Genomic DNA, 21,874 nt, shown 5'->3' on the forward strand with positions numbered 1-21,874 from the left:
AACTGGATTTTAAAAGTGTGTTGTGGTTTTACAGCTTTATGGAGAGGATTTTGACGGTTGTCATATTTAAAAATAGACTAAAATTAGGTAAGAAACACACAACCAAATGCCAAAAATGCACTGACAAAAGTATAAAATGCATTTAACCAAAGTTACACTGATTTCGTGACTTTTTAAGTATGTTTCCGTTGTATTTTACCTCTGTGAGATTGATTTTGACAATAATTTCAACGTGTCAAATGTCATGTGTCAAAATATGACGTAATAATGTAATAGAAACGAAAATCAAGATCGTCGACACAGGAAGGTAAATATTTGAAATTTGACAAATGAAGATTCAAACAGTCACAAACGTTACATTTAAAACGTTTATGTTTGTATTAACTGTTACGTCACTGCATTTTACTTTGATTTTTGCTATGTTTTGGTGGTGGACTAAACCAGTGGCTCATTACTGATGGGTAGGTAATGGGTGTTATTATCTATTCAAAACTAGTGAGTTATAAGCATATTATTAGACAGTCATAGAAAAAAGTTTTTAATGTCAGAAAAATCTCTACACCGACGATTTTAAACATATAAAATAAAAAATAGTTAAATATGAATCGAAAATTATAGTCAGTTAATAATTCTGTGATTACCACCCTTGTAAGTAAGTAATTGGAATGTTTTTGGAAAGATCAACACTTAAAAGCCCCAGATTGAACTATTTTTAAAAATAAAATCAATTTCAGCTTACAATACCAGTCAAACAGGAGAAAACTACGTAAATTGCGACTTTAACAAACCACCTCCAGAAGGAAAAGTGTGCGTCACAGATATATCGCAATTAGGCAACTGCAATCTGGGCAATTCTTACGGATATAACGGCATGTCACCGTGCATATTTTTAAAATTGAATCGAGTAAGCCAAATGTCAACCATTACGATCATATTATATTTTGCAATAGTTTGCATTCCTGTTATTAGATCTTTGGATGGGAACCTGACTGCTACACCGCTCCTCATCCAGATATGCCAGAAAATTTGGCGAAACACATTGAACAGGTAATTTTCAATTTAAGTTTGATTCGGTATACTTTGTTGATAAAAGTTAGAAAGTACTTAAGTAGGTACGTATTTTTATTGCAAGTTTTTAACACTGAAGAGAGACAGGGAATGAAAACTTATTCGTAAGAAACTATAGTGGTGGAACCGAAAAACCTTTACAAATCAATGTGCTAAACAAAGATGGTAAAAAACTTTGTAATGTGTCATTTTCAAGATATTAATTATAGACTTTTTCTGCGGAAGTGATAATGTTCAGCTGTCACATTCGTTTTTTTTGACATACTGGCATACGTCACTTGTCGAAAATTGTCGCCTTTTTTGTCTAGCATATTGATTTGTAATAGTTCTCGTTCTACCACTGGTTTCTCATGTAATTTTTTTAAAATTTACACATACTTGTATATAGTCTCTCTCTAAAGAAATACTTTCATACTGTTCTTACGTCACGTGACAGATATCATTACTGTCGAAACCTGTTCACCAGCGACCTGAAACTATTAAATTAGAAATAATTGCTAATTTGAAGAATTGCACTGTATTTACAGCTACATGAAGCCAAATTTGACAGTTGATATGTTAAGGAACACTTTAATACTTTGCTTGTGTTACGTCAGTTACGTGACAGCTGTCAAGAATGTCAAAACTCACTCACCACTGACCTGAAAGTATAAAATGACAAATAGATGTGTTCCTTTGAGAAATTACGCTGGAAGTTGTGTTTACAGCTCCATGGAGCCACATTTGACAGTTCTGACATTAAGAAACACTTTATTATGTTACTTGTGTCACGTGACAGCTGTCATAACTGTCAAAACCCACTCACCAATGACCTGAAAGTATAAAATGACAAATAGATGTTCCTTTGAGAAATTGCGCTGTAAGTCGTGTTTACAGCTTCATGGAGCCACATTTGACAGTTGGTACGTTAAGGGTCACTTTAATACTTTGCTTGCATCACGTGACAGTTGTCATAAGTGTCAAAACTCACTCACCAGTGACCTAAAGGTATAAAATGTCAAATAGATGTGTTTCTATGAGCAATTACACTCTAAGTTGTATTTATAGCTCCATGAAGCTAAATTTGACAGTTGGAACGTTAAAGAACAATTTAGTATTGTGCTTGGGTCACGTGACAATTGTCGTAACTGTAAAAACTCGCTTACTAGTGATCTCAAAGTATAAAATGACAAATAGATGTGTTTATTTGAGGAATTACACTGCAAGTTGTGTTTAGAGCTTCATGAAGCCAAATTTGACAGTTCTGACGTTAAGAAGCACTTTTATATGTTTCTTACGTCACGTGACAGATGTCATAACTGTTGAAACCGATCCACCAGCTACCTGAATCTATTAAATTAGAAATAGTTGCTAATTTGAGGAATTGCGCTTTAAATTGTGTTTAGAGCCTCATGAAACCAAATTTGACAGTTGGGACGTTAAGGGTCACTTTAATACGTTTCTTGCATCACGTGACATCTGTCATAACCGTCAAAACTCACTCACCACGGACCTGAAAGTATAAAATGCCAAATAGATGGGTTTCTTTGAGAAATTGCGCTGTAAGTTGTATTTACAGCTCCATGGAGCCAAATTTGACAGTTCTGACGTCAAGGAACAATTTAGTATTTTGCTTGGGTCACGTGACAATTGTCGTAACTGTGAAAACTCACTTACTAGTGATCTTAAAGTATAAAATGACAAATAGATGTGTTTATTTGAGGAATTACACTGCAAGTTGTGTTTAGAGTTTCATGAAGTTAAATTTGACAGTTCTGAGGTTAAGAATCTCTTTCATACTTTTCTTACGTCACGTGACAGATGTCATCACTGTCGAAACCTGTTCACCAGCGACCTGAAACTATAAAATTAGAAATAATTGCTAATTATGAGGAATTGCACTGTAAGTTGTGTTTACAGCTCCATGAAGCCAAATTTGACAGTTGGGACGTTAAGGGTCACTTTAATATTTTGCTTGCATCACGTGACAGCTGTCATAACCGTCAAAACTCACTCACCACTGTGTGAGTCACCACACTTTGTGAAATAGCGCTGTAAGTGTTTACAGCTCCATGGAGCCACATTTGACAGTTCTGACGTTAAGGAACACTTTGTTATGTTACTTGTGTCACGTGAAAGCTGTCATAACTGTCAAAATCCACTCTGTTTGACAGTTCTGAAAAATGTCAACACTGTAGAACTTTTCAATGTTGCCAAAATGAATGAATCAAGAGTTTTGGCTTTGGCAACGTTGATTTGAACGTAACGTTTCAGCTTTGTCACGTGGAAAAAACCGTTTTAGAGTCTGAAAAATTGAGTTTTTTTAAGGGCCAGTACTTTTACTTCAGAATAATTTATTCCCAAGATAATTTCTATAGAAACTGTGAAATCAGACGCTGATGCGTCTACTATAGAAATTATCCTAAGAATAAATTTATCCGGAGGTAAAAGTATCGGCACTTAGAAGACAATGTCTCACATTTCATGTTTTGATTGTGGTAAAAAGCAAGTATTTATTCACAACTGGCAATAAAATCTTAAACATTTTGAGAACTTTTGTAAAAGAAAATTGGCGATCATTTACCGTTTTTCGTAAATTCTTCCTCCTTTCTAATAAAGTTAGTAAAAAAAATTTACATGCTTCCTAAGAAGGCAGGAAAGAAGTTTTTTAAACATAATGTAAATACTTCGTTATTTTTTCTTTCAAAAAAACTGAAAAAGCATTTTTTAAGCATTTAAATGTGATTTTTTTCCAACAGACCAACCACACCAATCAAATATGGGTGTCCTGCAGAGGAGTGGAATCTGTAGATAGAGAGAACGTCATCAACTTTAATTACTATCCCCAAGGATTTGCCAGCTATTACTATCCTTATTTGAATTACAAAAACTACTTGAGTCCGATTGTGGCAGTTGAGATTCTCAATCTGAAACGTAAGTATTTTTAAATTGTAGTAATACCAGAAAAATCACTTCAATCTTTAATTTGGCCAGTTTTACAAATTTCCAGAGTGCCCAGTCCGCGAGGAAATGACGTGTATCAATGTATTTTTAACTTGTCCTAAATAATTCCGAAGTCCAGAAGTATTACCATTCCAACATCTATTAATAGTTCCCTAGGTTTATCCCAGTAAACTTGCCTCATTTATGTAGCAATACTGAAAAAATGTTTATAGCACTTTTTTGTATTCAACATGATATAATATAAATAAAATACTGTCAAAAAAGCTTTTGACAGTGTCTGGCACAAAGGACTACTTTACAAACTACTAATATACTTACTTTACACAATCAGAAATTTACTAGAAAATAGACAACTGCACGTTCGGATAGACAACACACTTTCCTTTCAGTCCTGAACAAGGACTACCCCAAGGATCACCCTTCTCACCTTTACTTTACAACCTATACTGCGATACAATCACAACAAGCAGGACAAAAATCAATTTGACAAGACCGCATACATATTACAATACGCAGACGACACTGCACTTATAGTGCACGACAAAATTTCGTCAAAAGCAGTGTCAAAACTACAATCACTTATTGACGATACCACAGACTTAAAAAATGCAAGAACTGAAACTATTAAACGGACAAAACACTTTAGATCACTGACATACAAAAACAATGGTATTAGCACGAAAACCGCCACACAAATATACAAATCCATCTGTAGACCAGCTCTAGACTACTTACTAGAGCGAACGCTACTGACAAAACTAAAAGATATACTCAGACTACGGAACAGATTGCTCTAAGACTAATAACCAAAATAAGACACCCAGAAAACCCACTACACAACCCATCCAACCAACTTCTCTACGAACGTACAAACATGACCAAAATAGCAGACAGACTTATACAACTACAAAACAAATGGAAAAATAATCCAAACAACTGGACAATAATAAACCAACTGTGCATAACAAGACAAACCAGACAATCCCGTTACCTCTTTCCCACTGCCACCCTACTAGAGCACTTTAACTAAGACTTTTTTTTTTTTTGTCAATAATTAAAAATAAGTTGTATACTAAAACTATAAAAAAATCCCACTGTAAACATAGGCAGAAAGACCAAGTGGTCTGTGGGAAAGTAAAGATTATTTATAAATATACAGGGTTTTTCAATGAAAAGTAGCCACCCTGAATATCTTCCAAAATAATTTCTCTGTTAAAAAATGCTAAGACAAGTCAACAAAGATTGCAAGGGGGACATTTTTTTACGTAGGATTTGAATTTCTGCCATCAGCCCCTTTACCCCCACTAAGTTTTCAAATGGCACCATACCCTGTGTGGCACATCGTTGGAAAGGGTATTTCATAAGGAATTAATTGCACTATTTTATTTGTACATTTGCTTTGAATTGAGACCAACAAAAATAAAAACATTTTTTTGTTATTTTGGTCAAACTGCGGATAACACTACCGAATACCTGTTTTCCATTCCATGTTTCTGCCTCAGTCGGTCAACTTGTAAGTTCGTTTTGAAGGAACATTGTCAATATGGTTTACACGACTGCCGAAAGAATAGAAATTGTACGTTTTCCATCCATCCAGATAAATTAATTGGTCATCAGTATGTCTTAAAGTTGATGCAAAAATTCATGGAAACTGGTTCAGTGACAAACAAAAACCATCAACCTGAAAGACAAATTATTAATGAACCAATTGATGTTGCTGTTTTGGGACACGTTGCAATGGATAATAATCAATCTTTAAATCAAATTTCCCATGCATCGGGTGTTTCGACAAGCAGTGTATGAAGAATTAAAAAAAAACACAATTTTCATCCATACAAGGTAAAATTGGTTCAGGAACGAAGATGACTAGGATAGAAGACTACAATTTTGTGAAATTATGTCTACTAATCTGACAAACAACGTGAACTTGTTGTACAATATTTGCTTCAGTGATGAGTGTATGTTTTTTTTGAATGGAGAAGTGAACAGGCATAACTGTAGGTATTGGTCAGACACGAATCCACATTGGTTTAGGGAAACCCATACCCAATATCCAGAAAAACTTAATGTTTGGGCAGGTATTTTAGGACACCACATCGTTGGTCCGTTTTTTATTGACGGTAATTTGAATGGCGCTACTTATCTTGAGCTTCTTGACCACTGTTGATCCGACCATAACAGAGCTACTAGAAAATGATGAAAATTTATTTGAAAATCAACTAATTTTCCAACAAGACGGGGCACCTCCACACTATTCACTTCCCGTTCGAGAATATCTGAACAATCGATTTCCTGGAAGATGGATTGGTAGACGTGATCTCATGGAATGGCCTGCGAGATCACCCGACCTCACTCCGTTGGACTTTTTTCTATGGGGGCATTTAAAATCTAAAGTCTATGCAACACAGCCGACCAATATTGCAGACCTTAGGCAGAGAATAATACATGAATGCCGACAACTGACACTGCAAGTCCTCACAAATGTTCGCAAACTCTTCCAAAGTCGCTTGTATTATTGTATGGAAGTTAACGGAGGTTATTTTGAGCCATTAATTAAATGATAACCAGATCAAATCAAATGTACAAATAAAATAGTGCAATTAATTCCTTATGAAATACCCTTTCCAACGATGTGCCACACAGGGTATGGTGCCATTTGAAAACTTAGTGGGGGTAAAGGGGCTGATGGCAGAAATTCAAATCCTACGTAAAAAGATGTCCCCCTTGCAATCTTTGTTGACGTGTCTTAGCATTTTTTCACAGAGAAATTACTTTGGAAGATATTCAGGGTGGGTACTTTTCATTTAAAAACCCTGTATATAAAATACAGGGTGATTCACTATATGTGCACTTTCCTTGCTTTTCACCGTGTAGTAGAAATTATTGGTAGCATTTACTGATATAATACGGCGGTACACTTTTTTAAATAATCCAGAGGATTTCGGTCTGGTAATCCTGGACGCCAAGAAACCGGTTTACTTCAAACAAAAATTTAACATTATTTACTGTTTTTCTTGTACTTTTTGTATTGATTATCAGCATATTATTGAACAATTTTTCAACAAACTTTCTGAAAGTAAATAGATTTTGTGTTTTTTGGTGCAAGTTTTGGCTTCCACAAATTATATGTAAATAGTGGTGTTTTTACTGGATTTTATTCAATTTTTGTTGCTTTTTCTAAAAATTACTTGAATGCTTTGCATAGTTTTCAATAGTAATTAAAACCATTTTGTCGACACATTCATTTTTATTACTTGAAACTTGTACGGGTCACGCACTCTGCCGGATTACTAATCAGGATGTCCTGTTTACGAAACCATTACCTACGACGAATTAAAACGATAATTTAACTAAATAATTTTTAAAAGTCACAAGTGTGTGAAATCACTACTATTTGAAAAAATATACAGGGTGTTTCACGATAAATGCGTCATATTTTAGGGTTTGATTAAGCGTCAAAAAATAACTCTCTAGTTTGCTATATAAACCATATGGTTCAAGATGTTTTTTGATGTGAAAATACAGGGTGTTAAAGTTTGGATAAAAATATCAAAATTTATATATTTCTTCAAAACTCTTTCAGATATTTTCATAAAACTTTGTAGGTCAACTGTCCACAATAATGCAGTTCGAGAATGTTTTTGCAAAAAAAATATGTACGCCACTGTTTTTCCATAAAACGCAAATCAAAAAATTTTGAATTTCCCATTGAATTTAGAACAAAAAAGCTATCTAGTAACTTTTTGGTACACCTTCCTGTTTTCAAATAAAAAATGAAAAACCCTGAAAATGTACCCATAAAATCAATACTAAATCGTCCACTGTTTATTATTCAATATCTAAATTTGTATTCAATTAGTTTTTTTCCAAAATTCATTCGATTGGAACAAGCAGTATCTTGCTATTTTTCCAATAAAAAAAGTGGATAAATCAAAATTTGAATATTGATAAAATTTTTATACTTTTTTTATGTCACGTGACTGCTGTCATAACTGTCGAAATCCGTTCACCAGTTACCTAAAACTAAAAAATTAGAAATTGTTGCTAATTCGAGGAATTACACTGGAAGTTGTGTTTAAAGCTCTATTGTGCCAAATTTGACAGATAAAACGGTAAGGAACACTTTAATAATTTGCTTGCGTCACGTGACAGCTGTCATAACTGTCAAAACTCACTCACCAGTGACCTGGAAGTATAAAATAACAAATAGATGAGTTTCTTGATGAAACCACACTGTAAGTAGTCTTTTTTACAGCTCCATGGAGGCAAATTTGACAATTCTGACGTTAAGTAATACTTTTATACTCTTCTTACGTCAAATGACAGCTGTCATGCCTGTCAAAACCCGTTGACCTTCAATTTGTAAACTATAAGTTAGAAAAAGTTGCTAATTTGAGTAATTACATTAGAAGTTGTGCTTAGAGATCCATGGAACCAAATTTGACAGTTGAAACGTTAAGAAACACTTTAATAATTTGCTTCCGTCACGTGACATAACTGTCAAAACTCACTCACCAGTGACCTAAAAATATAAAATCACAAATACATGTGTTTTTTTGAGGAATTGCACTGTAAGTTGTGTTTACAGTTGCATGGAACCAAATTTGACAGTTCTGACATTAAGAAACAGTTTTATACTTTTTTTATGTCACGTGACAGTTGTCGTAACTGTCTAAATCCGTTTACCAGTTACCTAAAACTATAAAATTAGAAATTGTTGCTAATTCGACGAATTACACTGGAAGTTGTGTTTAAAGCTCTATGGAGCCAAATTTGACAGTTAAAACGTTAAAGAACACTTTAATAATTTGCTTGCGTCACGTGACAGCTGTCATAACTGTCAAAACTCACTTACCAGTGACGTGAAAGTATGAAATGTCAAATAGATGAGTTTCTTGATGAAATCACACTGTAAGTAGTTTTTACAGCTCCATGGAGGCAAATTTGACAGTTCTGACGTTAAGGAACAGTTTTATACCTTTTTTATGTCACGTGACAGCTGTCATAACTGTCTAAATCCGTTCACCAGTTACCTAAAACTATAAAATAAAAAATTGTTGCTAATTCGAGGAATTACACTGGAAGTTGTGTTTAAAGCTCTATGGAGCCAAATTTGACAGTTAAAACGTTAAAGAACACTTTAATAATTTGATTGCGTCACGTGACAGCTGTCATAACTATCAAAACTCACTCACCAGTGATCTGGAAGTATAAAATGACAAATAGATGAGTTTCTTGATGAAACCACACTGTAAGTAGTTTTTACAACTCCATGGAGGCAAATTTGACAGTTCTGACGTTAAGGAACAGTTTTATACCTTTTTTATACAGTTTGACAGCTGTCAAACCCACTTACCAACGACCTGAAACCTTAGAAGTACACTGGAAGTTGTGTTTAAAGCTCCCTGGAGACATTGAGAGTTGGGACGGAAATATGCTGCTTGTGTCACGTGACAGTTGTCATAACTGTCAAAACCCACTCACCAGAGACCTGAAAAAATTGCAAATTTGTGGAAAGATTTAGGATACTTTTAGAAATGTTTGGCAAGTTTTCAAAAGTTTTTGGAATGCTTTTGGCACTTTATAATATAAACATTTCTGGAAGGTTTAGGTAGATTTGGCAATTTGAAAAATATCCTGAAAGGCTTTCGGCAATTTACAGGAAATCCTGAAAGGTTTACAGCACTTGTAGAGCCATTTAGTATTTTTTACAAATTTTTGGAAAGTTTGGAACGCTTGTAGTCGCTTTTGACAAATTTTCAAAAATTCTTGGAAGGATTAGAACACTTGTAGAAGATTTGAGAAAATGTAAAAAAATTTCTGAAAGGTTTTGGGCAATTTTAAAAAATTCCAAAAAAGTTTCGAACACTTCTAGAGACTTTAAACTTTTAAAAAAATTATGGAAGCTATTCGGAAAATTTCAAAAATTTCAGGAAGGTTTTCAGGCCAATTTTCAATAATTTTTGGAAAATTTGAATTGGCAAAAGCCTTCCAGAAATTTTTGAAAAATTCCAAAAGCATTTAGGAGTAACGTAGAAAAATCTACAGACCTAAAAATATACAGGGTGTCCCATTTCAAAAAAAGCACTTTTGGAGATATGTTCTATATGTTTGTTGAGACGAGTTACTCATTTTTTTCTTTGTTTATTGGGTCTTCTGTCTCACACAAAAAAGGTTTGTTGGGAAAACAGAATTTCGCACTATTTTCAACTAAGTTGAAAATAACATTAACCTAGTCGTCCCAACACAAGACCACTGACTTAGGCTCGGTCTTGTTACCTAAAAACGCTGACGTTTCGGTGGAAAATCTACCACCGTCTTCAGAGAATCTAAAAAAGAAAGAACACAACGGCAGAACACAGAAAACAACAACTTAATAAATATTAAACCTGATAATGTTTAATTTGGAACTCTGAGAAGGGTTTTGTCAATAAAAATTGACATAAATTTTGACTTTTGTCATTCCAATAGGAAAGGTTATCTATTGTTGTAGTGAAAGGTGAGTTTTTTTTTTAGTGCGAAATAAATTCTATTTTCCCAACAAACCTTTTTTGTGTGAGACAGAAGACCCAATAAACAAAGAAAAAAAGCACTTTTGGTGCAGTTAATTGTACTTGGTTGGTTCATCATTCAATCAAGATATGGGCTCTATTTGTAAGCAAATTTTATACAGAGTGTCCCAAATTTGAGACATGACTTCTATTTGTTTATGGCTCTTCTTGAACTCATTTACACTGAATGTGAAACTTTTATTCGTTGTCGTTGAAAAGATATTTAACAAATTTTTTTGGAAAAAACTGCTGTACTATTTTTTAAAACCTCTGATCAACAAGTATGTTAATGTGGTAAAATATATGATATTCTGTAGATAATCCATCAATCAAAAACACACTGTCATTATAACATAGTCCATCGGTGGAATTCAATTAAAATGTTACGAAGAAAGCAAACATCTCGTTAGCCCTTGGTAAGTTTCCATCAATATAAGGGCGGAGGTCGCTGACGCTTTATAAACTGGTTTTTACCGCTTTGGCCTATCCCTTTATTGTTCCTGTTGGAGAATTATTGAGTTCTCTACGCCCGTGTCTCTATTTTAGAGCGAGGTCACTCGCATTCATCTTGTACAGGGTGTCCTCAATAGGAAATAGGCACAAAGTAGTAATGTTGTATCGTGAAAACTGTAGCAATTAAAATTTCTTTGGGACACACTGTAGGTTTGTTTAGACTAGTTTAATTTTACCATAAAACTATCAAGGTACATTTACCAATCACGCTTTTTAGTGGTCAATCTCGTTCTAAACATGACTGGACTGAACTTTTTAACTATTTACACTTTTTTTACCTTGATGAACGATCCATTGGTCAAGGTAAACTGGTTTAGAATTCGGTTAGTTTAAAGTTACCTTGGCCTTAAACCGACTGACATTTTTGGATTAGTAAATTAAATTTTCTCTGTATTTTAATGGGAAAAGTTAATTTGATGCATCGCTTCTATGTACAGGGTGGTCCAGTTTTAAATGTCAATAATTCACCCATCCATAGCCAATTTAAAAATAAGTTGACATTCATTATGTCATTTTCCTGAAAAGTGCTTCCTAAGGACAATCTTTCAAATTTCTGTTTAAAAAATCGGTTTTTTGTCATAACTGTTAGACCGTTGGAGCAATGTTGATCAAATTTGGAACAAGCACTTTATTACACGATATTACTGTCAAAGACCCAAAACTAACCCAACCCAACTTAAAAATTGTCTTGGAAACGGAAAATTCACTTAAGAAGTTTAAAAAATATTTTTGTAGCCAGTTTTCATAGTTTCCAGACAAACTAAAAGACTTTAGTTTTGAAAATTGAATTAGAAAAGATAAAAATTTCAGAAGCTTAAAAGTTGTGTTTGTAACCAGTTTTCATGCAAATCGAGAGACTTTAATACTAAAAATTGACTTGTAGACATAAACACTACTTTTTCAAGAATTTGTTACTACAAATTCATACATTTAAACCTTAAAAGTTGACTTGAACCGCAAAATGTGACTGAACTAATAAAAAGTGACATCAGAAGCTTAAAATTTGCATTTGAAGTAAGTTTTCATAATTTGAAGACAAATTTCAATATTTTAGTCTTGAAAATAGTCTACGATGCAGGACATTGACATTAGATTCATGAAAATTGTCTTGAAAACGAACTTTTCGTGCTTTTTACTTTGCTTTTCATTTTCTTCGAATTCTGGACTATTTTTAGTGCTTCAAAACTGCTTTCAGCTTGGAAAATCGAGTTTCAAGACTATCTTTACCAAGTTATTGACATAGCAAACTTAAAAAACAATTTTTACATTCTTCATAGACTTAAAATAGCATTCCAAGCTTTGTCACTATTAAATCGACTTTTAGACACCTCAGTGCTAAAAATTCGGGTATTTCTTAATAAACTAGTAACTTTTTAGTGTTTTAAGGCGGTTTTCAGTGCCTCAAATCGAGTTTCAAGACTATCTTTACAAAGTTTTTGACTTATCAGGCCTAAAAGCCAGTTTGTCCACTGACCATAGTCTTGAAAATGTTATTTCAAGCTTCTTCACTATTAAATTGACTTCTACACTCATAGGTGCAATAAATTGTAGCATCTCTAAGAAAGTCCATGACTGTTTTTAGAGCTTTTTAAGAATGAAAAATCGAGTTTAAGACTATTTCCAAAAGTCAAGTTTCTTCAGTAATAAAAGTAAAAAATGTTGGTACCAAATGCTACAATAACAGTCTTGAGAACTAATTTTTAGAAATAAAATGTCCGAAAATTTAATTTACTTCTAGACTTGGTGTCCAGTCCAGAAAATTCAGTTGTACGCCAATTAAAGTCTTGAAAATATACTTTTGGACTCTCTTTAGTCCTAGTAAAGTCAGTTCTAGCATTAAAAGTCAACTTGTATATTATTTTTAGTAGTAAAAAATAAGTTTCATGCACAATACAATGTTTGTCTTGATTTCCGGACTTTTTTAGTTCTTGAATGCCAGTTTCAGACACTCAACCAGGATGGCAGTCTGAGAAAGCGTTTGGACTTTCACAAGTCTTGGATGTTCAGTTTTAAACTATAAAACGATTTTTTAAATTGAAATTTGGAGGACTGTATCTTCCTTAGGAAACGTTTTTCAGAAAAATGACATAATGCAAGTCAACTTATTTTTTGATTAGCTATCAAATGGTGAATTATTGACACCCTGTATACAAATTTTAAACGAATTTTACCATTAAAAGATGGTAAAAAATAAACATTTTTCTTTCTCCCCAATGACTTAAAAAAACTATAATATCAAACTTTTTCCAATCGAAATTTGGAATTTTCTGATCAGAATCAGCTCAGGACGACCCTTACTAACCTAACCTATTTTCTGATGCCATGTTGACTCTTATCTAAATTTAATTTTTGAATTTTGAATTAGTTATTATAAATTAAATAATAATTTTTTCAGCAAACGTTATTGTGAGCATCGAATGCAGAGCCTGGGCAAAGAACATCATGTACAAGGGAGGAGCTTTAGACAGGGCCGGATCAGTTCAGTTTGAAATTCAAGTGGACACTGCTCCTACAAAAAGCACTTAAATTATCTTCAAACTGACAAAAGGCAGTTAGTACTTATTAATGTGTCTGTACTTTGTTTTTATTTTGTTATTCTAATTTTAGGTGTTTTTTTTTTACTTGTATAATGTAAAATATCACAAAAGTAAACCGACATTTCGTTGTTTCCATTTTCATAATAAGATGTGTATAAGTGGTACACTATTTTTGGTCACCCTGTACGCAATTTTTAAGATAGAATTTTTTGCTTAACACCACTGAATAGAGGAGTTCAAGACGGTTCTTTTGAGTGGTTCACCTTTTATGAACTCCAAAAAATAACCGAGTTACAGGTTATTCAAATTTCAAACCATATTTTCAACTGATTTAAAAATTTGTTGCACCAATTTAGTTTTTGCCAAATAACTTGAAAACGGTGAGAGTAACGAAAAAATTGCAAGAGACCAAAAATGTTTGTAATAAACTTCTTAACCCCGCACCGTAAACCTCCAGAACCGTTTTTGTTTCCAGTATACAGGGTGTTCAGAAAAATCATGGTGATTCACTGTTTTTGGCCACCCTGTACGCAATTTTTAAGATAACATTTTTTGGTTAACACCACTGAAAAGAGGAGTTCAAGACGATTCTTTTGAGTGGTTCACCTTTTCTGAACTCCCAAAAATAACCGAGTTACAGGGTACCCAAATTTCAAACCACATTTTCAACTGATTTAAAAATTTGTTGCACCAATTTAGTTTTTGCCAAATAACTTGGAAACGGTGAGAGCAACGAAAAAATTGCAAGAGACCAAAAATGTTTGTAATAGACTCCTTAATTCCCCACCGTAAACCTGCAAAACCGTTTTTGTTTCCAGTATACAGGGTGTGACACAATAACTTATATTAGCAAACTGTTGAATCAATAAAATAATGGATGAAGGTTTACTTTTAAAATATCCTCTATAATGATTTTTGTTTAGAAAACTTATGTTATAGACCTATTTATTTCACTATTTCAGATTCATTATAATAACGTATTGGATTCGTATTGGTTGTTCATTTTAACACATGCTATACAGGGTGGTCCTTTGGGAACTGCATCAATCGATTATGAAAAATGTGGCAGTATAATACGTAATATTTTCAACTTGATGATTGATATACCGAAAGTTGTTTCGAACCAGCTTGTTTTAAATGAAACACCCTGTATATTGTTCTTATTTTGCATTGCTGATAAACACGCATTGCTGTCAGCTATTTTGGTGTTTTCTATCTTTACGGCTGGGCCTAGCCGACCAAAAGTCAATTTTGACAGTTGTGACAGCAGTCACGTGACTAAAGACAATGTCGTAAACCGTCACCAAAATTGCATCTGTCAAAATTAAGTCTGTGGATCTGAAAATATTACTTAAACTCTAATGTATCAAAATCAAACACTATATTATGATAATTTATAGCTTCGCGGCACTTGTAAGCTAATTCTGACAGTAATGACAGCTGTCTGTGTCAAACTTAGATCCATAGAACTGTAATGACAGACAGCTGTCACAACTGACTAAACCCAAAAACCAAAAGAAAGACGTTTTCTGATATGAGAAAATTGCACTTGTTTTAGATATTGCAAATGTCAAATTTCACACAAAATATTGGATATCTCAGAAACTGAGACAGATAGGTATAAAGACATTATACATGAAATAAGTCAAGAATTTGTCGTGTAATCCAAAAAAGATACAATATACAGGGTGTTTCATTTAAAATACCTGATACTTTTCCATAATCAATCATCGCAGGACCACCCTGTAGATATAGTTAGTTGCTGCACATTGATAATGAGACCACTATAGCTTTAAGTATTTTTTTGTGTATATCTTACTAAGCCGTACTTACTGCGTAGCTTGTAGGTTAGAAATTATGTATACCGACTCTCAAACTAAATTGCCATGACGTCACAGTAGACAAAATTGTGCATTGCTTCCACTACAGGAAAAATTTGACTTCCCAACTGTCATTTTTTTTATTGTTTGAGTAATATAACACTCATTATTTTCAACGTATATGTTATCCTTTACCCAAAGCTTACATAGACATCAAACGTTATAGTAAGTTTGACAGAGAAAGAACGATGATGTCTAGTAGCAAATAAATTTACAGGGTGTTTCATAGTTAATATGAAATGATTTAACAGCTTATTTTACATGTAAAAATATAACAAAAAATGTATATCAACTCTAGTACATGTTTAAATTTTTAGCATTATTTTTTTGAGAAAACGAATCAATTTCTGTGTATCCCTAAAATTACTATAAATAAAAACATTTATATTTTCCTAGGTTGACATTAACTTGAATTCGTCATTGCAAAGTTGTTTGATTTTCAGTATAGCTGATATCCATATATACAGTTTCAGAGAGATTAGTTAAAAAGACGCACAGATACACTGTACTGTGCTCAGTTGCCTTGCATATGTGTGCCTTAACCTAATATTTTATTATACATACATTAAAATCATAAAGGATCATATTATAAGTAACATTGAAATCAGAAAAAAGTTTGTATACTTTTAAAAAATATTTTTTTAGGAACAAATTAATGTATTTTTATTATCAACACACTGTATAACGTGATGACGTAACAACGACTGTTTGGTTGCTGATTTGTCAGATTTGACGCACACCTGTCGATTACATTGTTACGTCATTCTACTTTTATTTGATTTTCCTTATACATAATGCTTTTTTGTTTATTTTTTATAGATTGTAACCAATATATTTGTGGAAATTGATTATAACGTAAAAATCAGTTAAGTGTCTGGTTTTGGTTAATTGCAATTTTTATCTTTCATTTTAATGCACAATGTAGTGCAGGCAAACTTTTACAACCCATTTTCGATGTGAAATATGTTAAACAATAAACAACTTTAATGTAATTGTAGTTTTTTTTATATATTATCCGAATATGGTAACTGTCTTTAATCACATGACAGCTGTCACTACTGTCAAAATTCACTTGCCACTGCTATAAAACTATAAAATACCAAAATAGTCGTTGGTTTGATAAATTGCAATACAAGTTGTATTTTACAGCTCTATGGAGGCAAATTCGATGAATGTCAGATTTAATGACAGTTTAGTCTTACATCACAATTGTCAGAACTGTCAAAATTAACCTAGAAGTTCTATAAAGCTATCATACAAAGTTGTATTTACAGATTTATGAATACAACTTTTATGGATGATGACAGTTTGATGACAGTTTCGAACGTTGGTTATGTCACATGACAGCTGTCAGAACTGTCAAAATGTACTAGGCACTGTAAGTTGGTATAGTGAAAGAGCTTTTTTGTTGCAGTTTTTCCAATAGCACTAGAAATCTGGGTTTGCTATGTCAGACATACTATAGAATTACTATTATGAGATTGTTACCATTATAGAAGCTGTCTACACATTTTTCACTTAATTTTTAGACAGTTTAGAAGCAGTCTAGACATTTTCATTTCATTTAGACAGTTTAGAAGCTATCTAGAAATATGTTTACTTAATTTGACACTTCAAAAACTTTCTAGAAATTTTTCACTTAATTTGACACTTCCAAAGCTGTCTAGACATTCGTCATTTCATTTAGACAGATTAGAGAAGCTATCTAGACATTTTTTACTTAATTTGACACTTCAAAAACTGTCTAGACATTTTTCACTCAATTTAGGTACTTCACAAGCTGTCTGGATATTTTCCATTAAATTTAGACACTATTAGGAAGCAGTCTAGACATTTTTCACTTAATAGACAGTTTAGAAACTGTCTAGACATTCGTCATTCTATTTAGACAGATTAGAAAAGCTATCTAGACATTTTTTACTTAATTTGACACTTTAAAAACTGTCTAGACATCTTTCACTTAATTTAGGTACTTCACAAGCTGTCTGGATATTTTCCATTAAATTTAGACACTATTAGGAAGCAGTCTAGACATTTTTCACTTAATAGACAGTTTAGAAACTGTCTAGACATTCGTCATTCTATTTAGACAGATTAGAGTAGCTATCTAGACATTTTTTACTTAATTTGACACTTTAAAAACTGTCTAGACATCTTTCACTTAATTTAGGTACTTCACAAGCTGTCTGGATATTTTCCATTAAATTTAGACACTATTAGGAAGCAGTCTAGACATTTTTCACTTAATAGACAGTTTAGAAACTGTCTAGACATTCGTCATTCTATTTAGACAGATTAGAGTAACTATCTAGACATTTTTTACTTAATTTGACACTTCAAAAACTGTCTAGACATCTTTCACTCAATTTAGGTACTTCACAAGCTGTCTGGATATTTTCCATTAAATTTAGACACTATTAGGAAGTAGTCTAGACATTTTTCACTTAATAGACAGTTTATAAACTGTCTAGACATTCGTCATTCTATTTAGACAGATTAGAAAAGCTATCTAGACATTTTTTACTTAATTTGACACTTTAAAAACTGTCTAGACATCTTTCACTTAATTTAGGTACTTCACAAGCTGTCTGGATATTTTCCATTAAATTTAGACACTATTAGGAAGCAGTCTAGATATTTTTCACTTAATAGACAGTTTATAAACTGTCTAGACATTCGTCATTCTATTTAGACAGATTAGAAAAGCTATCTAGACATTTTTTACTTAATTTGACACTTTAAAAACTGTCTAGACATCTTTCACTTAATTTAGGTACTTCACAAGCTGTCTGGATATTTTCCATTAAATTTAGACACTATTAGGAAGCAGTCTAGATATTTTTCACTTAATAGACAGGTTAGAAACTGTCTAGACATTCGTCATTCCATTTAGACAGATTAGAGAAGCTATCTAGACATTTTTTACTTAATTTGACACTTCAAAAACTGTCTAGACATCTTTCACTTAATTTAGGTACTTCACAAGCTGTCTGGATATTTTCCATTAAATTTAGACACTATAAGGAAGCAATCTAGACATTTTTCACTTAATTTGACACTTCAAAAACTGTCTAGACATTTTTCACTTAATTTTTAGACAGTTCAAAAGCAGTCTAGACATTTTCATTTCATTTAGACAGTTTAGAACCTAATTTAGATTAATTTAAAACCCCAGATTGTACGATTAAAGAAGAAATAAAGATTACAAGAATTATTCGATTGAAACGTGCTACAAAACTTTTTGAACACTCTGTATATTGTGTGTTAGTGTAATTTTTTTTCCATCGAAACAAATATTTATTTTCCAGTTATCTGATTTTTACTCAGCTCACAATGATATGTATTACTTTGATTTTAGTAAGTATAGTAGATATGCCCGACAAAATAAGTTAAAATGTATGCAGTTCCACTTATAATCAGTTTTTTAAATTTATGAAAAATGGTATGTATCGTTTTTATTTGTTAATCAACGTTTGCTATAATCAACGACAAAGTAAATACAATATTAATAACAGTGTAAAAGTAAAATCTATCGTGGATCCTAAAGCAGGTTTTACAAAACAAGGTTAACTCATCAAAATTACACACTATTACGATAATTTATAGCTTCATGGAACTGCTAAGCTAATTTTGACAGTAGTGACAGCTGTCAAGACAATGTCCTAAATTGTCACCAAACGTTGCAACTATCAAACTTAGATCCATGGAAACGTAAATATCACTTAAATTGTAACTCATCAAAATTACATACTATTAAGATAATTTATAGCTTCATAGCACTTCTAAGCTAATTTTGACAGTAGTGACAGCTGTCAAGTGACTGAAAACAGTGTCCTAAATTGTCACCAAACGTTGCAACTGTCAAACTTAGATCCATAGAGCTGTAAACACAACTTGTACTGTATTTTACCAAAAGTATACACTATTTTCCGTCCAAGTGAATTTTGACAGTTGTGACAATTGTCACGTAACTGAAAAAAACTGTCATCAAATGTCACATCATTTCTGACACCATGAAGCTGTAAATACCACTTTTTATAAACAAACTTTTGGTGTAAAACCTGTTTATAATAATTAAGCGTTTTCGTATTTTTCGAACACACTGTATATTAATTTTTTTATTAAAACCATCATATATTAAGTGGAAAGAAAAATACTATCGATCAGAATGTGCTAACTTTGTATTGTTTAGAATTCCCAATGTCTCAGCCTAATTGACATTCTAAGACGTTTGCACATATCCAACTGGAAAAAATATCCGACCGAACATTGGAAAACGTCAACGCCGATATTGAATCGAAAAATCCAAATTGACAGCATAACAGACGCAGATTTTGACCCAGTTTATGACAGATTTTGTCGAGACTTGGAATGCTATGGTGATGACACTTCTGCAACGATCAGGACAAGTAGAAACATGTTGAAAAATAATCAAGTTATGCGTAGTAACAGTAGTAGTATTTAAACCAAACAGTTACTATGTTGTTAAAGGAAGTTATAATACCATAATGGGGTCGTCTACCAACATTTTTTTGTGATAATTATAGTAGTACAGGGAAAAATATGAGACACATGTTTTTTCTTGTTTGCTCTAGATATATTTAACTGCAAGAAAAACGATAGTAAAAACCACACTTATTTGGTACACCGTATATACGAAAATGTCCCATGTGACGTCTCTCTTCTGCTTATAGCGAACTGAGCGAAACAAAACATATGAACGTATGTATTTCTCTTCCATTTTCGATTCTAGCCTTTTACGTACGTTACGGAATTGAAGAGTCTCTAATTACGTCACGGGGGACTCATTTTGGCGATTTAATATTGAAAAGTAAGACTTAATAGCACATTGTAAGGCATAAACTGTATAAGTTGGTAGACGACCCCATTGGTGGTTAGGTTAGGGTGGATTTAATTGCTAATTTTAATCTTTTAAAATGGTATGAAGTAAAGTGTTATCTGTCAACTATTAAAAACTAAAACAAATCCTATTTTAATCCCGATCAAATGAGCAAAATGAACATACCAATCTTGTTAGAAACTTTTTTTTACTGCGTTTAGAATGTGACTAGTTATTAGCAAAACTGCATAGCAAATATACAGTGTACAATGTTAGATATAATATAAATAATATAAAAATATAAAAGAAAAATATTAGATACAATGTTCAAGCAAAAATAATTATACATATATTATTATTAATTGTATTATATTCTTTTGTATAATTATTAATAAATTCTTAGATTACTAAGAATAATTTACTAATATGTTCTAAGGTAGTAGTAAAACATCACAAAGATAAAATATCCTTAAACTGGAATTATTAAACAAAAATACAGTGTGTTCCACTATGGAAATCTCGAAAACGGTAAGAAGTACAGATTTGGTTAAATGAGAGAAAAGTTTCCTATTCATGACCACCATTATTATGAATTATGGACTTTTAAGACAGTTTTCAAAGTTTCCAAGTAAATCAGTGCGTTTCTAACTCAATTTCAAGCATTTCACGGTTTGGAAACATGTACAAAGCATTGAAATTGGCTTGATCGTGAAATTTGTGGACTTTCAAGACAAATTTCAAAGTAAATCAGTGAGTATCTATATCAATTTTGAGTCTTTCAGGGTTTGGAAACATGTACAAAGCATTGAAATTGGCTTAATAGTCAAATTTGTGCACTTTGAAGGCAAATTTCAAGGTTCCAAGTAAATTAATGAGTTTTTATGTCAATATCAAGTGTTCCAAGGTGTGTACAAAGCATTGAAATTGGCTTTACATTCAAATGTAGGGATTTTAATTGGCTTTATATTTAAAGACAGTTTTCAACGTTTTAAAATAAAATAAGCACATTTTTGAAATCCTCTTTAAATTTTCTATACAATAACCTGAAAAAACACTACAAAATTTGGTACAGTCAGGGAGAAAAGCGGTGTCAAAATTTGAACAGCCAAGAACACAGTCTGAAAGGACAGTCGGGTACAAAATCACCTGTAAAACCCACTTGATATAAGAAAATTACAGTTTTAAACACATTTTCAGTATCCTCTTTAAATGTTCTATCCATTAACTTAAAAAAACAATAAAAAATTTGGAACCGTCAGGGAGAAAAGCGATGTCAAAATTTGAACAGCCAGAAACACAGTTTGAAAGGACAGTCAGAGACAAAATCGTCTGTAGAATCGACTTAAAATGAGGAAATGACAGTTTTATGCACATTTTTTGTATCCTCTTTAAATTTTCCATCTAATAACCTGAAAAACACTACAAAATTTAGTACAGTCAGGGAGAAAATAGTTGTCAAAAATTGAACTGCCAGAAACACAGTCTGACAGTCGGGTACAAAATCACGTAAAAACCTACTTGGAGTAAGAAAATGACAGTTTT

At 32.5% G+C, this 21,874-nt stretch overlaps 2 protein-coding genes and 1 long non-coding RNA gene across 4 annotated transcripts in view; 2 read left to right on the forward strand and 1 right to left on the reverse strand.

Moving 5' to 3' along the window:
* LOC145733384 (sodium/potassium-transporting ATPase subunit beta-1-like) overlaps positions 1–16,484 on the forward strand; it is a 35,625-nt gene extending 19,141 nt beyond the window's left edge. Inside the window, exons 3-6 of the mRNA XM_081986172.1 lie at positions 735–904; positions 970–1,047; positions 3,807–3,981; positions 13,471–16,484. Of these exons, the coding sequence (XP_081842298.1) occupies positions 735–904; positions 970–1,047; positions 3,807–3,981; positions 13,471–13,601 (554 nt within the window). The 3' untranslated portion in view covers positions 13,602–16,484. The remainder of the gene's footprint in view (positions 1–734; positions 905–969; positions 1,048–3,806; positions 3,982–13,470) is intronic.
* Positions 1,844–21,874, reverse strand: part of beta4GalNAcTB (beta1,4-N-acetylgalactosaminyltransferase B) — a 189,204-nt gene continuing 169,173 nt past the window's right edge. The window contains exon 2 of one of the 2 annotated variants that reach the window (XM_081986174.1): positions 1,844–1,880. In XM_081986174.1, the coding sequence (XP_081842300.1) occupies positions 1,859–1,880 (22 nt within the window). In that variant the 3' untranslated portion in view covers positions 1,844–1,858. Of the gene's footprint in view, positions 1,881–8,160; positions 8,198–21,874 lie in introns of those variants that run through there. The other variant, XM_081986173.1, reaches the window with a different exon arrangement.
* Positions 18,574–20,003, forward strand: LOC145733800 (uncharacterized). Its single transcript, XR_014179281.1, has 2 exons — positions 18,574–18,934; positions 19,685–20,003. It is a non-coding gene; the product is annotated as an uncharacterized LOC145733800 (long non-coding RNA).

The sequence above is a fragment of the Ips typographus genome, linkage group LG9 (assembly GCF_016097725.1).
Source record: "Ips typographus isolate SLU linkage group LG9, UJ_Ityp_2.0, whole genome shotgun sequence".
Classification (NCBI taxonomy): Eukaryota; Metazoa; Arthropoda; class Insecta; order Coleoptera; family Curculionidae; genus Ips; species Ips typographus.